This window comes from Hibiscus syriacus, unplaced genomic scaffold (assembly GCF_006381635.1).
Source record: "Hibiscus syriacus cultivar Baekdansim isolate YM2019G1 unplaced genomic scaffold, ASM638163v2 tig00110745_pilon, whole genome shotgun sequence".
NCBI classification, from domain to species: domain Eukaryota; kingdom Viridiplantae; phylum Streptophyta; class Magnoliopsida; order Malvales; family Malvaceae; genus Hibiscus; species Hibiscus syriacus.
In genome coordinates, this window is record NW_024062847.1 from 2,574,839 (window position 1) to 2,590,647 (window position 15,809).

A 15,809-nucleotide genomic window follows, 5' to 3' on the forward strand; every position below is an offset into this window, starting at 1 on the left:
TGAATATAATCATGTTTCTTGGTAAAATTATAATTTTATTTTTGAAATGATTTATTTATTAAATTCAATCAAATTTATATTTTATATTATTTTTATGAAAATTTTTGGATAGATTTTAAATATGATAATTTTATTTATTTCAAATGTAATTTTTAAAAAAATAGTTTCAACTTAACTTTTCTTTTTTCAGTAATGAACTACAGGCCTACTTTTTTATTCGAGTTTTTTATTGAAAAAATTATTTTAGGTAATAAATTGATTTGATTATTAAATAAATTTATAATTTATAATTTTAAACAGTTTATTTTCTAGTGAAATGACAAAGAAATTTTTTAATAGTTTTGTCAAATATGTTAATGTTAAGTGTTAAAAATGAAGTACTTAATTTTATAAGCATTTATTTTTTAAAAATTTAATTTGTCATGTTAGTAAAAACTATTTAGTATTAATATGGATATAAAAAATTAAAAATGAAGAAAATTTTCCTCTTCAATGAAATTGAAAAAATAATAATTTATTTAATAAGTCTTTATTTTATTGTTTAAAATTCAACTTATTTTTTAAATATAATAAATTAAAAAATATGTTACAAATACTATTTTTTATAAAATATTTAAATTATTTAAATTTATTTATCAATTAGATTGCGTATCACAAGGTAGTATATATTCAAAAGATTCTCAATTATTTGATAATAAAAATTTTATAGACGTCGTGTTCGAATCCAAGAACTCTAATAATAACAGTTACACCTAAACACACTTCGAACTCATGATCTTGATGTCAATTATTAATGTTTTCTTTATTAAGTTTGATCATTAGTGAGCATTTGAAAGACGCTTATCAATGTAATTTAATACATGAAACTTTAAATTAGTTTTGTTTTTTGAAATTAAAATTCATCAAAATTTACAAACTTTTGTATTTGTTTTAATTTTTCAGGTGGGTTGAAATCTACGTATATATTTATACATCCTCCCTCTTTTACTGAGTCTTTATTTGGAACCCAACAAATCCGATGATATCAGACCAGTTCAGCTCATATTGCTAACCCATTTCAGTTCCAACTTTCAACAATAATCTCTCTGGTTCATCTCTCTCTGGTTCTTCCCTTTCATCACATTTCTTCATTTTCATCAAATTTCTTCCTCTTTATCCGACCACTTGATTACAAAAACAGTCTTGAAAAAAACCCATTCCCCGGTGTTACTGATATGCAACCATGACCCTGAAAGGTGGCGCCACCAGTGCCTGCGCCGCATGCAAGTACCAACGCCGTAAGTGCATCCCCGAATGTCTTCTGGCTCCTCATTTCCCGGCCGATCAAACCAAAGTTTTCCAGAACGCTCACAAATTGTTCGGTGTCAGCAACATTGTTAAGATACTAAGGAGCTTGGATCCTTCCCAGCATGCTGAGGCCATGCGTTCCATCAAATATCAAGCTAATGTACGTGATCGGTTTCCTGTCTATGGTTGCCTTGGTGTTATCCGTCAACTTTATTATCAAATTCAGTTGGTTGAAGAAGAGTTTCATGCCGTACTTACACAGCTCGAGATGTGTAGGCAACAACAGCAGCGGCATCAGATTTCGTCCATGGCGGACTATGTGATTTCTCAGTTAGAATTGGACATGGTACCGCCTACTAATGCTCTTCCTGTCTTCAATCAACCCTACAGTATGTACAAGGATTCTCCTAAAGAGAACAATTCCTTGTGGATCCAACATCTTTTTCTGGACACAAATAATCATAGCAATGATAGTCCAGTTGCCATTCAGTCTCAGTTAGTTGATGCTCAACACGAAGTCGTTCGTGATTACGATGAAATTCGTCCCTTCATTGACGACGAACAATCTTATGTCGATTCCAAAGATAATTATGACTCCGCCAGCTAATTGATGTATCGGACTCAAACACGTAAATAAAGAGGAGAATGTTTTTGCGATTCGAGGGTTAAATGGAGAGAAAATGCAGTTTTGAAGAATCACTGAAAGAGGCAACGGAATCAATGGTTGCAGAGATGAATTGAAGAGTGCTGCTGCTTGCTTCACTCTCACCACTATTAACTTATCATCAACCCATTGCAACTTCCATTCATTCCTTTCTTCTTCCTTGCTCAGTTAAATCTTACAGTATATAGTGCATATCTCCCAATTTTTATTTTTCCCCCTTTCAATGTAAAGTTTCAATAGATATATACATATTATACATATATTTTGGCGAATGATTTTATATTCTGTACAATAAGAGTTATTTCTCTCTTTGATGAATCTGTTTTCTCTACCCAATAATAAACGTTTTGCTTTTGAAATTTAGACGTTCTTGCCCCACGCACACACACCCACGCACACGTGAAAATAACTATTTAAATTAAAAAAAAATTTATTAAATATTTAATTAAATAGAGATCGAACTAAAGAAGGATTACCCCATATTCTCAAAAGTTTTGGTCGAATTACAATTTAGATTATTGTATTTTTAAATATTAGACAAATAAACATCACTTTTAGAACTTTTGAGTTTAAATACCTAATAAACTTTGCACTTTTCTTAAAATTTTCAAGTTTGATCCATGTCAACATTCAATCCTGGTTTTTGGTTTAAGTATATGATCTAGTGAGTTGATAAGTATAAATATTTATGAAAATGATATTAAAAAAAGCGATAAAATAAAGTTAGTATCCTTCTAAGAATGCCGATTTAATAAATTGTCAATTAGGACTTGTGAATAGCCATCATAACATGATATGTGTATAAGTTTTCATTCTAAGATGAATTCAAGTATGGTTTCAGTAAGGTCTGTATCACGTTATTTGTATTATCAAACCACATTCATAAGTAAAATTTTGTGCATTTATTTGTGAGAGGTTTATCATATTATTGTGTTGTAGTTGTCTGCTCAGCATTAATCATTGTTTTCTGGAACGAGTCCGTCTTTCCATACTATCTAGACCTCCTCTTAGAGTTCTATGCTTCATATAAACTAGGACTAAAATTACCTTGATTGGGTATTGTATGCCTTGGGCGTTGGGGTCACTACAACAAAACTGGCTTTTTTTGGCCTTTTTTTTTACCTAAAAACGCCGCTAAAAACACCTGCGGTGTTTATCAAAACGCCGCAAAAAGCGTCGCTAAAGTTCGCGGCGTTTGTTATCGAAAATGCCGCAATAGGTGACGATATAAACGCCGCTCAATAGGTGTTGATATTTAGCGGCGTTTGTCTTACAAACGTCGCAATAGGTGTTATTGTTTAGCGGTGTTTTTACCACAAACGCCGCAGTAGGTGTTGATATTTAGCGGTGATTTTATCATAAACGCCGCAATAAGTAATGTGATTTAGCGGCGTTTTTCTCACAAACGCCACAATAAGTGTTGAGAATTAGGGCGTTTCTCTAAAAACGCCGCAAAAAGTGTTGAGATGTATCGTCTTTTGTAACAAAAAAAACGCCGCAATATACCATACATTTAGCGGCGTTTTTAGGATACAAACGTCACTAAAGGTATGGTATATAGCGGTGTTTGTATCCTAAAACGTTGCTAAATGTATGGTATATTGTGGATTTTTGTTACAAACGCCGCTAAATAACACAAAATTGAACCAATATAAAAATTTTGTTCGATTACCCAAAATCTATTTTTTCAACCTGTTCCATTATCCAACAAACAAAACAACAATAACATCAAACTCTATATCCATAACAAGCAACATCAAATCCAATATAATAAATAGAAGTTTTCATTAACGTAATATAAGTTCAGTTAAACACGGTTCAGTAACATTAACAGAATGCTCATAACATAAATGAGACTACGATGGTGGATTCTGAGGTTGCGTTTTCTGTATCATATGCAACATATCATTGAGTCATTTTTCAAATTCTTCACATCTTTGCTAATATGCCGCTTCTCTCTGTGATGCCACTATTTCTCTCTCTGCTTCCGCTGCTGCTTTGACTGCTTCGATGATGCTTTCGATGCTTCCGATGTTGCTCTCTCTGCTTCCCTTGCTTCATTTTCCACTTTCAAGTTAGCCATTTGTTGATCCATCTCAGCCAACTTTTCTTTTAAACGACTAACTTCTAATTGGGAAGATCGAGACTGTGATGACATGTACTGTGATGAACTGGATCCAAAATATTAGGTGGGAGTAACGAATGATCCTTGACAGCGCACCGACCATATCGTTCAGGACCAAAAACGTCATTAATAGCTTGGTTTTCAATGTCATCAACATTAGCAATACCTTGACTCGAAGCAGTAGCATGATACTCTACCCTTTTCTCCCTCAATTTTTCCTAATAATAAAGTTAATAATTAATTAAAATAAAAATGTCATGGTACAAATATAAATAAAGTCAGGTAAATTTAAAACATCTACCCAATAAACGTACCATAATTTTGCAGCGTCAGTAGTCATAGGAGAGCCATCCTTCTTCGTATGTGTCATGTCGAAGTGTTGGATTCGGCCAACTTTATAACCGAATGTATTTTCCTACAATGTACCATAATATAATTACTATGAGTTATATGTACATGGAATACAAAAAACTATGTCAATAATCTATAATACCTCCTCATGAGCATACTAGCAAAGCTCTTCGATCCAGCCGTGTGCGTAAACTTTTGTTGTTACCTGCTAGCAACACCAACATGCTCTCGGTCCTACAATATCAAACAACCACTTTTAATGATGATTTTCAATTCGTTACAATTATGTCTGAAAAATGCATCATACCTGTCCTTTTTGTGAACTCCAAAATCTGACTGCATCTTCCCATTGGTACCTGAGCATTCCTGGTGGGATTGTTTGTAGCTTCTCTTTAAATTTATAGTTCTTTTCTGCTCGTGTATAGACCGGGGAAAGGGAACAACAATATTAAAATAATTCTTGTATGCATTTGAGGTTTTCAATTCATACACTAGATTAGAGTTTCATATCTTCTTTCAGTTGGCTCATTATAACAAAGTTTACATTATCCTTTAGTTTAGAATTGAAGCTGACATGACATAATCTAATCTATTTAACTGTATTTAGTCTATGGCGTCAACACAACTAGCATGAATGACACACACACTTGGATCAAAACTGGATTCCAATAAATCAATCAAAATACCAACAACCAAAATGAAACAAAAAACCTATCAGACATGTTAATAATGACATTCGAATAAACAAAAAATAGAGCTAATCACTAACCTTAATACATTAACGCTTTTAGGATTGGGGTGAAGGATCTTTTGTATCAATGATTTTTCCCCAGGAGAAAACCAAGATGGATGAGAAAACTGGGAGCACTAATCTGCACATTGAGAAAAGGATAGTTAGAAGTTTCACAGTTATATTAGCACTGCTACCAAATTCTCAAGGGCTAACATTAAGTTGAATAAACATTAAGTATGAAATGGGTATATAGATAACAAGGCAAGTACTCACTACAATTTACAACTCAAAAGAACGGAGGCAAGTACTCATTAGTAATATTTAGTCTAAATATTACTGTTGGTTTGTTTAGTGTGAGAAGTGATTTGTTTCGGGATGCTGGCTTATTCATTATTGTTACTGAAAACTGAAAGACAATATTGAAGCAATGATTGAAGAAATTTATTATGTGAATTCTTTAATTTTATTGAAGCAATGATGAAGCAATGATAGGTTCAGGAGATTAATAATTTAATTGATACTCCTAATATGCTCAAAATAATTCCATGGCTCAGGCATAATGATCTCAGGTACTGATTTATCCTCGTTAAACTTAACAGAGAATTGAAAACCATAAATGAAATACAAGAGAAGATATTGAATAAAAGTTCAGATAATTGAAAACCAAGATTAAATTTATCATTGTTAAACTTAACAGAGAGTAACCTTCCCCTAGATGCCTAAAAGTTGATGGTCAGAAAATTGGAGCATATATAAACTTGTTTTTCCATAGTCCTAATCAAATATGTATCAACTACAATCTCTGATTGGCACAAATTTTGAATGGATCGCAAAACACCACAAAAAGATTGTTCAAAGATACAAATTCATATAAGCTAATACAACGGAAAAACCAGTCATTAACATCAATGGCTACACAATTTGCAAGTTCCTTCCCCTTGTTGTAGATGCAATCCTACTAAGTTTGGCTGCTAATGCAAATGAATACGACCTACGAATTGAGTACATTTCTTATCGTGCAGTTGCAACTGATAAGCTAATTAAATAGAACCCAATGTTACTTAAATAACTTACTGCGAAAATGAAGCAGCATCTTCTTTGATGGTAAAAATATGAACTACACAAAATCTGAGAAAACCAGTTGTTTATTAACTGAATATGACAAGCCGCTTTTTTTCTGGTAAAAGTGCTATCCTAGAAGACACGGGATTCTTTAAACAATATGGAAGCGGCATGAAGAAAAACATGAAGGCTTAGAAACTTATATGCGTGCTCACTGCTGAACTACTCAATACTATACTAACAATTTTCCAGCAGTTCAGAACTACAAAACTAAAGCAAGCAAACAAACCCATCACTGAAAAACGATTCTCTTAAAGTTTAGACGCATAGACATAGTTATTTACATCTAAAATCAAATAAGACATTGATTAGAAACGCAACAAAAGGTTAACAAAAAAGGAAACCCCGAAAACCTTTTTATAGAGATAAGATATGGAACAGATTTAACAAACAAATTCAACTGAAAGGCACTATCTTTTGGGTGATTAGCTGATCAATCAAATACTATGCTATGACTATAAGATCAATTGGAGTGAGATCAGAGTACCTGAGTCGTGGAATAATTTGAGGTTTAAGATAACAATATTTAAGCTTTGAAAGAATATCGATCAAGATAAGAAAAGTAGACCAAACGAAAATCAGTACTTGCCTATCATTGCTTCATCATTGCTTCAATAAAAACTTTCATAAAAATGAACGACATGGAAGTTATTTAAAAATCAGCATAATGAATGGACAAAACTTTCATAAAAATGAAGGACATGGAAGGGAAACAAGTATAAGAGACTTGTTTGTCATGTTCTCATCCACCGAAGGCTTCGTTTTTAATGCTGACAGAATAATGTTAACCCTAAAATTAAATCGAAAATGGGAGTAGCAGAGATAATGTTGGAGAAAAAAATAATGTGGTTGATGACTCGCGGTGAGATGGTGGTTTGTGGTGAACCCTAAACCCAAATACATAGAGCTAAGTGGAGGAGGATTTGGGGAAAAACACATAAGGGATCGGGATTTTGAATAGGGGATATTTGATAAAAGAAAGACAATGGCGGCGTTTATATTAAAAACGCCACAATGGGATAAACTACTATGACGTTTATTACGAAAATGCCACTAACGGAGAAAACAATTGCGACGTTTATTACGAATACGCCAATAAAGGAGAAAATAATTACGGCGTTTATTTCAAAAATGCCACTAACGGAGAAAAGAATTATGGCGTTTATTACAAAAATGCCACTAAAGGAGAAACAATTGCGGTGTTTATTTCAAAAATGCCACTAAATTACAACTCTTTAGTGGCATTTGTTAACAAACGCCACTAAATACAACTCTATTGCGGCGTTTAAGTCAAAATCACCATTAAAGTTAATTTTTTAGTGGCGTTTGGGGTTTTGAAATGCCACTCAATTAAGAGTATTTTACGGCGATTGATTTAAAAACGCCGTTATAAATGAAAATATACAACCTTTTTTCATTTTTTTTAAAATGCCACTAAAATATTATTCTTTTGTGGCGTTTTCGGATACAAACGCCGCAACAGGCGATCTATGCGACGCTTTTGTATACAAACGACGCTAATAACCTTTTATTTACATAATATTAGTTCATTTTACATTTTTCATTTCTGCTCTACATCAACTAAATTCACTGATATATGTAGCTTTATATAAGTAACAACAACCATACATTTGAATTAAGACATAAGGTATGCATAAAAATACTTAACAACATAATACATTACAATTTAGAAACATTAAAGTTATGCATAAACATCTTCACCATATTGTTCAGTAGAATTTAGTTATGGTCATTTGTGGGGAAAGGATGTAGGAAAGTTATTTTCCTTGTTTGACGACCCATCGTTAAGTTTTTCGTCCTTGTAAACTCTATATGGATAAACTCTTCATCCATTTCACCAAATAAATCTCATACCTCCGGTTCACCAAGAAAACTCCTTGCACGCTTCAGTGCTTCACTTGAAACAGATAACGAACTTCCACATACAGTATGAAACTTGATTATAGATGGCTTGGGAACTGAATAAAAATTAAAATAAATTTAAATAGATGATATAAATGTTTACTTGGAGTAACAGTAGAGGCAACTTCATCTTCATTGAGGATATATACTGCTTTTGCAATTGAAGATTCTTTCAATGCCACAGAGTTACCAAATTTGGTTCTAAACATCGGGTATTTATCCACTCCTCTATCATCATTCTCAATAAGTTCGAAGATCCTACATGCGTACGATCTATGAAATTTGACTGAGCGTAGAAAAACAAATTATAGCGGCGAAAGATTCATAGATTATTACCTTCAAAAGGAGATCGGCCATGGAAGGGTATGAAGCAATAGGAGTTCCTTTCGGGTCATCATCGAGTTTCAACGGTGGGACAAGACCGATATTCTCCCAATGATAATTTGATCCATCATCAGAGAAAATACGCCACGTAGACATTCCGACGATAATTTCTCTTAGTCAAGGCAACACCTGCTCTTTTTTTCTCAAATACGTTAGCTTTCAGGGTTTTCCCCATTTTCAGAAGACCAAAAAAAATGAAAAGATCATTACTGATAAAGGGATCAAACCGTGCAATTGTGTTATAGTTTGTCGGTGAGAATCCCAATTTGGTCGCCGGGACATACAAAAGACGACGTCGCTTGGAATCGTTTGAGAGCTGTTGTTATACCAGAGAATAAGCTTTGAGGGGAGAAGAGTTTAAATGATTTTAGGGTTCAGGTAGGAGAAAAGGGAGGACCATATATTTAACATTTTGTGGCGTTTTTAAAAAAATGCCACTATATCACATGTTTTTGCGGTGTTTATACAAAAAAACCACTATTGATTAACACTATTGTGGCATTTGTCTAAAAATGCCACTATTGATTAACACTATTGCGATGTTTGTCTAAAAATGCCACTATTGATAAACACTATTACACGTTTGAGGAATAAACGCCGCTACATGTATATTCTATTGCGGTGTTTATTGTATAAACGCCGCTAATTTACCACTCTATTGCGGCGTTTGGGCTAAAACGCCATAAAATTTATACTCTATTACGGCGTTTTTACAATAAACGCCATTAATTAACCCTTCTATGGCAATTGTCTATAAACGACGCTAAACTATTCTTCATTGCGATGTTTGTTGGAAAAACGCCATTATAAAGCACCCTATTATGGCGTTTTTAAAACCGCTATATGTCAACTCTATTGCAGCGTTTTTACAACAAACGCCACTAAAGTATCAATTTGTGGCGTTACGATTGTAAACATTGCTATATTTTAACCTTTGTGGCGCAAACGCCGCTACAGAACAATTTTACTGTAGTGGGTAGATTAGATCTGGCATAATTCGAACGGGAAAGATCCAATCGTATCATGACTCCTTTTCCACCTTATGTCCTGCTCCTACAGTTAATATAATTCGAACAGGAAATATTTGATTTGAACGGTTCATTGTGATGGGAAGTGTTCCACGCTCACTGCACCAATTTTTATGGGAACAAATTGATTATTTCGATGATAGACAGTTCATCTATTTTGATTTGGACGGAGAGTCGTAATCAGTAGTAGATCGATCACTAGTCGGTAATATTAATCAATAAAGAAAATATTGAAAGAATACAAGGATAAAGATCAAGAGGAGAAAGCGTAAGTGTAATACCCTAAAAATAATGAGATTTCTCATCTTTTCTTCATCTTGCCGTGAACTTCACAAGGTAAGGGATAACATTTTCTTTTGATTTTTTCAAGCTATTTTAGTAGAATTTTTTATGAAAGCATGAAATACAAAATTGATCTACATGAAATTCTCTATCATTGGTACCAATAGTTCATGTTTTCATGCTTAAAATCCTTAGTTCTTAATTTGGATGAATGAAGGGGATGTTAGAAATTGATGTTCTAAGGCTTGATTATGATATAGTTGATGTTATTGAATCATTCTCATGCTTGAAAGGTGATGAAAAACCATTACAAATGATATATACATGATTCGTTCACTTAGGGTTTTGGATGAAATTGAAAGTTTGAGTTGATTTTGATATTAGATTGATTAATAATGCTAAGATATGATGTTTGGAAGTAGAATTTATGGTTGAACCAAGTTGAAAATCTTGTCTAAGGTAACATGTTAGGTCCGACCACGACAAGAAAATTAGAGAAAAAAATTTGGGAAATTATTTTAAGGTTAGACATGATGAATAAATGATTGTACAAGTTTCAGAATGTTGTTTAGATCAATTTGGAAGTATGGAAAGATTAAGGGACCATTTCAACATGTGTTTGATTTGGAAATTGATTTGAAATTGAAATTGAATGTTTAAATAAAATTTTGGAAGCTTGAATTCAAGGTTAAATGCAAGGGCATTTTAAATATTCTATAAATATTAGGATGAATTCCAAAAGAATTCATTTTGATGATTATATTGTGAAATTTGAAATGGTTATGTGAATTATGCTTTGAATTGGTTATTGAGAGATTTGAAGTTATAATATGAGTGTTAATGGAACTTTCAAGTTTTAAGGTTAATATGGATCATATAAAATAGAATTAGTATCAATTAAGTATTCAAAGATTTTTTAGAAAATTCTTTACTAATAAGCAATATCATGTAAATGTACTAAATGTACTTTGAAATGTATATATTTTGTAATATGCGCCTATTATGTAATGGTACTAACTGTACTTTGAAATGCATGTATTTTATAAATGATGTACGTATAGATCAATAAAAATCGAGATCAAAGCAAGCTTAAAGCTAAGGAAAAACTTCATGTGTGAAGCTTGAATCACTTAGAAAGGTATGCTAGTGAAATATTCCAGGTGAGTGCATTCTTATCTTATACTATTATATACGATACAAGGAAAGCTTGCGATGAGCCAACCTTGAATGTTTTGGAAGTAAAAATGATTTGATTTATATTATGACATTTTCAAAGTATTTAGTTAAATTAAATTTGAATGATTTTAGGTATGAAATGCCCATTGCACTACTATATAATATTTTGATGTATTTATATTTATGGATATCTTTGATAAATGAATGATATATGATTTGATGAAAATGCCCATTATATCTACATTGAGAGTCTTGGGTATAATTGGCATTCCAAGAGATGGAGTACTAGCGGTTGCATTATGTACATAATAATGTTATTTTGGTATTATTGTACGCAATTGCATTGGATACATAGTAATGTCGTATTGGTACTATGGTATTCGTGATTATCGTACATATTTATACATTTACATGGTACTAAAAGTTCAATTTACACATACTCATGTGACTCACATACCATGTATTCTCACTTATTATACATTGGGCTATGGTTTAAATGAGATTGAAAAGTTAGGTTTGATAGATTGTACTGAAAGTAAACCTTTCATCAAATACTCTAGTTTAGCATTAAACGTTTTATATCTGAATTGTTTTCAGGTTATCTTATGAGAAAGTGACTTTGATTTAAGTCAATTTATATTATCATACGTTATTATATGATATTCTCCATTTATGATATATGTGATATTTTTATATATTGATATGCTTTACTTTAATTATGAAAATGTCCCACTAAGTGTATACTTAGCGTGTGATTATTTTCACGTAATAAAATAAAATATCAAGTAGAGTAAGGAGATATTTTGGCATCATCTATCGAGGGTTTCCTTTCTAGTATTAATAATGACATCTTACCGATTTTTTGATTTTATAGTTGGCATGTATATGTATATATGTGTTAATGGGGTTTGATATGATTATGTTTTTTATTTGGGTTTGTAATAGTTTATATATGTTAGATTTTTAAAGAATGGTACTTAGTTATAATAGTTTAAAGTAATGGTTTATCAATTAATATTTTAGTAAACTGGTTTAATTTGCTATAGAGATAATTTTTTGTTTAAGTATTATTAGGCAATTTTACCTATTATATGATATAGAACTGAACCTTCATATTGTCGCTTGAAAATGAGTTTGATTTAAATGTTAGAATATTTTTATTTTTATTTACGTAATTAAATTGTTTAAGGTTTATTGATGTTAAAAATTAATGATTTTAAAGAAATAAATTTTACTTATTCTGGTAAGAAATATTTTATAATGTTCATGTAACATCTCTGACTCTTATTCGATGAAGAATATGAGAAGAGGATGTTAGATTTATTGGTATCAGAGTTGTAGGTTTAGTTGATTCTAGGCTTAAACTAAGTCTATATTGAATTGAAAATGTATACATGTCACTATGATGTTATTATTACTGATATGGTGTTTGTAAGATTGATGCTACTCCTTACTAACGTAAGTTAATGTTGTATTTGTATTCGATGTATAAGACAGAGGATTCTCAATCTGCAGTCGAGTTGGAGGTCTAGAAACAAATGAGTAGACTAAGTAATGAAGTTAATTATAACCCTCATGTTCAGTATGAGCAATGTACGTCTATACATTAGGGAGTGCCAATGCAAGATTGGGGAACTTTCTTCCAAACTTTAGATGCAACCTTATGCATTTTCAGCCTTTTGCTTCTCCAGGTCATTGAGTATTGATTACAAAAGAGTTAGAAAGTTTGGGAGCTTCTGAATTTAAATGAGAGTCAGATGAGGGCCCAGTTTTTGATCTATGGCTCAATGATGTTAAGATTATGTTGGATGGATTCGATTACAACGATGCTGAGAATCTTAATAGAGTTATATCACTACTTAGAGGATAAGCTCAACTATAGTGGACTAATGCCACTACGCATGCTCCTCCCGAAAATGTAACTTGGTAGTTCGTTCAGGAGAAATTCAAGAAGAAGTATATCAAATATTAGTTTATCCAAGAAATAAAATAGGATTTCCTTAATTTGAAGCAATGTACTTAGACTTTGTATAAGTACGAATGTGAATTCAACAAGCTTAATCGATTTGCAATAGAATTTATTCTGAACAAAAAGGCTCGTTATGAATGGTTTATTGAGGGTCTGTGGCTAAGGTCAAACGAAATTCTATTAGCTTTAAATATGTCCGGTTTTCAAGAAATTGTGAATAGAGCCAAAGCAATTGAGCAGGTGAAAACTGAAAGAATAGTAGAGCAAATGATACAATCATCAAAGAGATTTGGGATATCTACAGCCTAATCAAGTCTAAACGAGGCAGAGGTTCTCGTTTTCGAAATAGATCAGAATATATTGTGTCTGATCATAAAAAAACGAATGCTGGGAAACCTAAGCAATCATGACTAATTACTATTAGTGCAGGTAGATCATTTCAAGTGTGATACAAAAATCACTTAGGTGTGTGTCGAGTTGTCACAAGAGCTTGTTTTTATGTGGAGACACTAGTTATTTTATTCAAGATTGTTCGTGATGCAAGGAGAAAACCAGTGCAGACAGAGAGATCTACTGCAGTGTCTTAGAGCGTAGGAAAATCCAGATCAAAGGAACATCAAAAATTGCTTCTCAACATGAATTTCATACTCCACCAAAGTTGTACAACATTCAAACTGATAAAGATCGTGATGACCCTGAGATCTTTGTAGGTACGCTTAATATTTTCACTAAGCATGTATTTGTGTTGATTGATCATGGTTCTACTCATTCATACATAAGAAATAATCTAATTTGAGAGAGAGAAATTTCATTAGAACCAATCTCATATGACATAGTAGTAACAAATCTTCTAGGTCAGAGTGCGAGGATAAGTTGAATTTGTAAAAATTGAACATTAAAGGTTTTGAGCTTCCAACGAACTTAATGGAATTAACTTTTGAAGAATTTGAGATGATTTTGAGCATGGATTGGTTATCTACCTACCATGCCATTGTGGGTTGTTGCTTAAAGTAATTGATTGAGAATGATTGAAGAGGTTCTGAGATTATAGTGATCATGAAAGTGTAAATCCATTGTCTAATGTGATTTCGATAGTAACTACTAAGAAGTTATTATTGTAAGGTTTCTAAGCCTACTTAGCTAATGTAGTAGATACTCAAGCTTCAAGGATTAAGTTCGAAGATATTCTGACTATTTGGGAGTGCATGTATGTGTTTCCATAGAAATTACTAGGATTACCTCCAGATTGATAGGTAGAATTCAAAATTGAAGTGTTACCAGGTATTGTGCCTATATCTATAGCCCTGTATAGAATGGCTCTTACTGAATTCAGAGAGTTACAATCATAGTTACAAGAACTATTAGATCGATTTTCATAAGACCAAGTGTGTCACCTTGGGGAGCTCCATTATTATTTGTGAAAAAGAAAGACATGTTTATGTGATTATGTAACATCAGTTGAATAAGGTGACAATGAAGAATAAGTATCCTCTACCAATGATTGATGACCTTTTTTATCAGTTAAAAAGAGCAACTATGTTTTCAAATATTGATATTTGATATGGGTATCATCAGATGAAGATTCAAGAAGAAGATATTCCTAAGATAACTTTTAGGACCTGATATGGACATTATGATTTCATGGTGATGCCATTTGGATTGACTAATACTCCTTTAGCATTTATGGATTTGATGAACTGAGTGTTTCAGCCATACTTGGATCAATTTTTTATAGTATTCATCCATAATAATTTAGTTTATTATAAGACCAAGGAAAAACATGATATATATCTTCACATTGTTCTTCAAAATCTTCAAGATTAAAAGATATATGCTAATTTATCAAATTACAAGTTTTGGTTGTCTGAAGTTGCTTTTCTTGGTCATGTAGTTTCGGCAGAGGAGAATAAAATGGATCACAAGAAAGTGCAAGTTATTGTAGAATGTAAAACTATGAAGAATGTCTTTGAGGTTCAGAGTTTCTTGGGATGTCATAAAGAATTTTTCGATGATCGCCTCTCTACTTACCAAGCTATTAAGAAAAGATATGTCATTTGTTTGGACTAATAATTGCCAAGAAAGTTTTGAAACACTAAAGAAATATATTTATAGAAGCCCTTGTGCGACTACAACTGGAATCAAGAAAATATTATATGGTCTATAGTGACGCGCCACATAATGGTTTTGGATGTGTACTAATGCAAGAAGGGAAAGTGGTGGCTTATGCTTTAAGGCAACTCAAAACGCATAAGAGGAATAATCCTACTCATGATCTCGAGTTAGCAGTAGTAGTTTTTCTTTGAAAATATGGCGTCATTATATGTATGGTGAGTGATGCTATATTTACATCAATCACAAGGGTTTAAAATATCTTATGACTCAAAAAGAGTTGAATTTGAGGCAAAGAAGGTGGATAGAACTTCTCAATGATTATGATGTGGTTATTAATTGCCTCACAGGAAAGGCTAATGTGGTAGTTGATGCATTGAGTGGGAAGACATTCTCTACTTTAAGATATTTGGATGTGCAATCGTTATTGAAAGAGGATGGTTAATTAATTGCATAATGAAGTTAAAGCCTACTTTGATGGATCAAATTAAAGATCTTCAAAGGATTGATGAAAAGTGTTTGTCAGGAATAGAACAAGTTGAGAAAAGAGAATTTAAATACTTTGAAGTTAAGTCTAACGAATGTTTGTATTATCGAGGAATAGTTTATATACCGAATGATGGGGAATTGAATAAAGAGATTCTTGCAGAGGCACA

General features: G+C 32.3%; 1 protein-coding gene across 1 annotated transcript; it reads left to right on the plus strand.

Moving 5' to 3' along the window:
- Positions 1-1,147: 1,147 nt before the first annotated feature.
- Positions 1,148-1,894, plus strand: LOC120139435 (LOB domain-containing protein 27-like). Its single transcript, XM_039154648.1, has one exon. The coding sequence runs from the start codon at positions 1,223-1,225 to the stop codon at positions 1,892-1,894; it is 672 nt and encodes a 223-aa protein (XP_039010579.1). The 5' UTR covers positions 1,148-1,222.
- Positions 1,895-15,809: the final 13,915 nt, after the last annotated feature.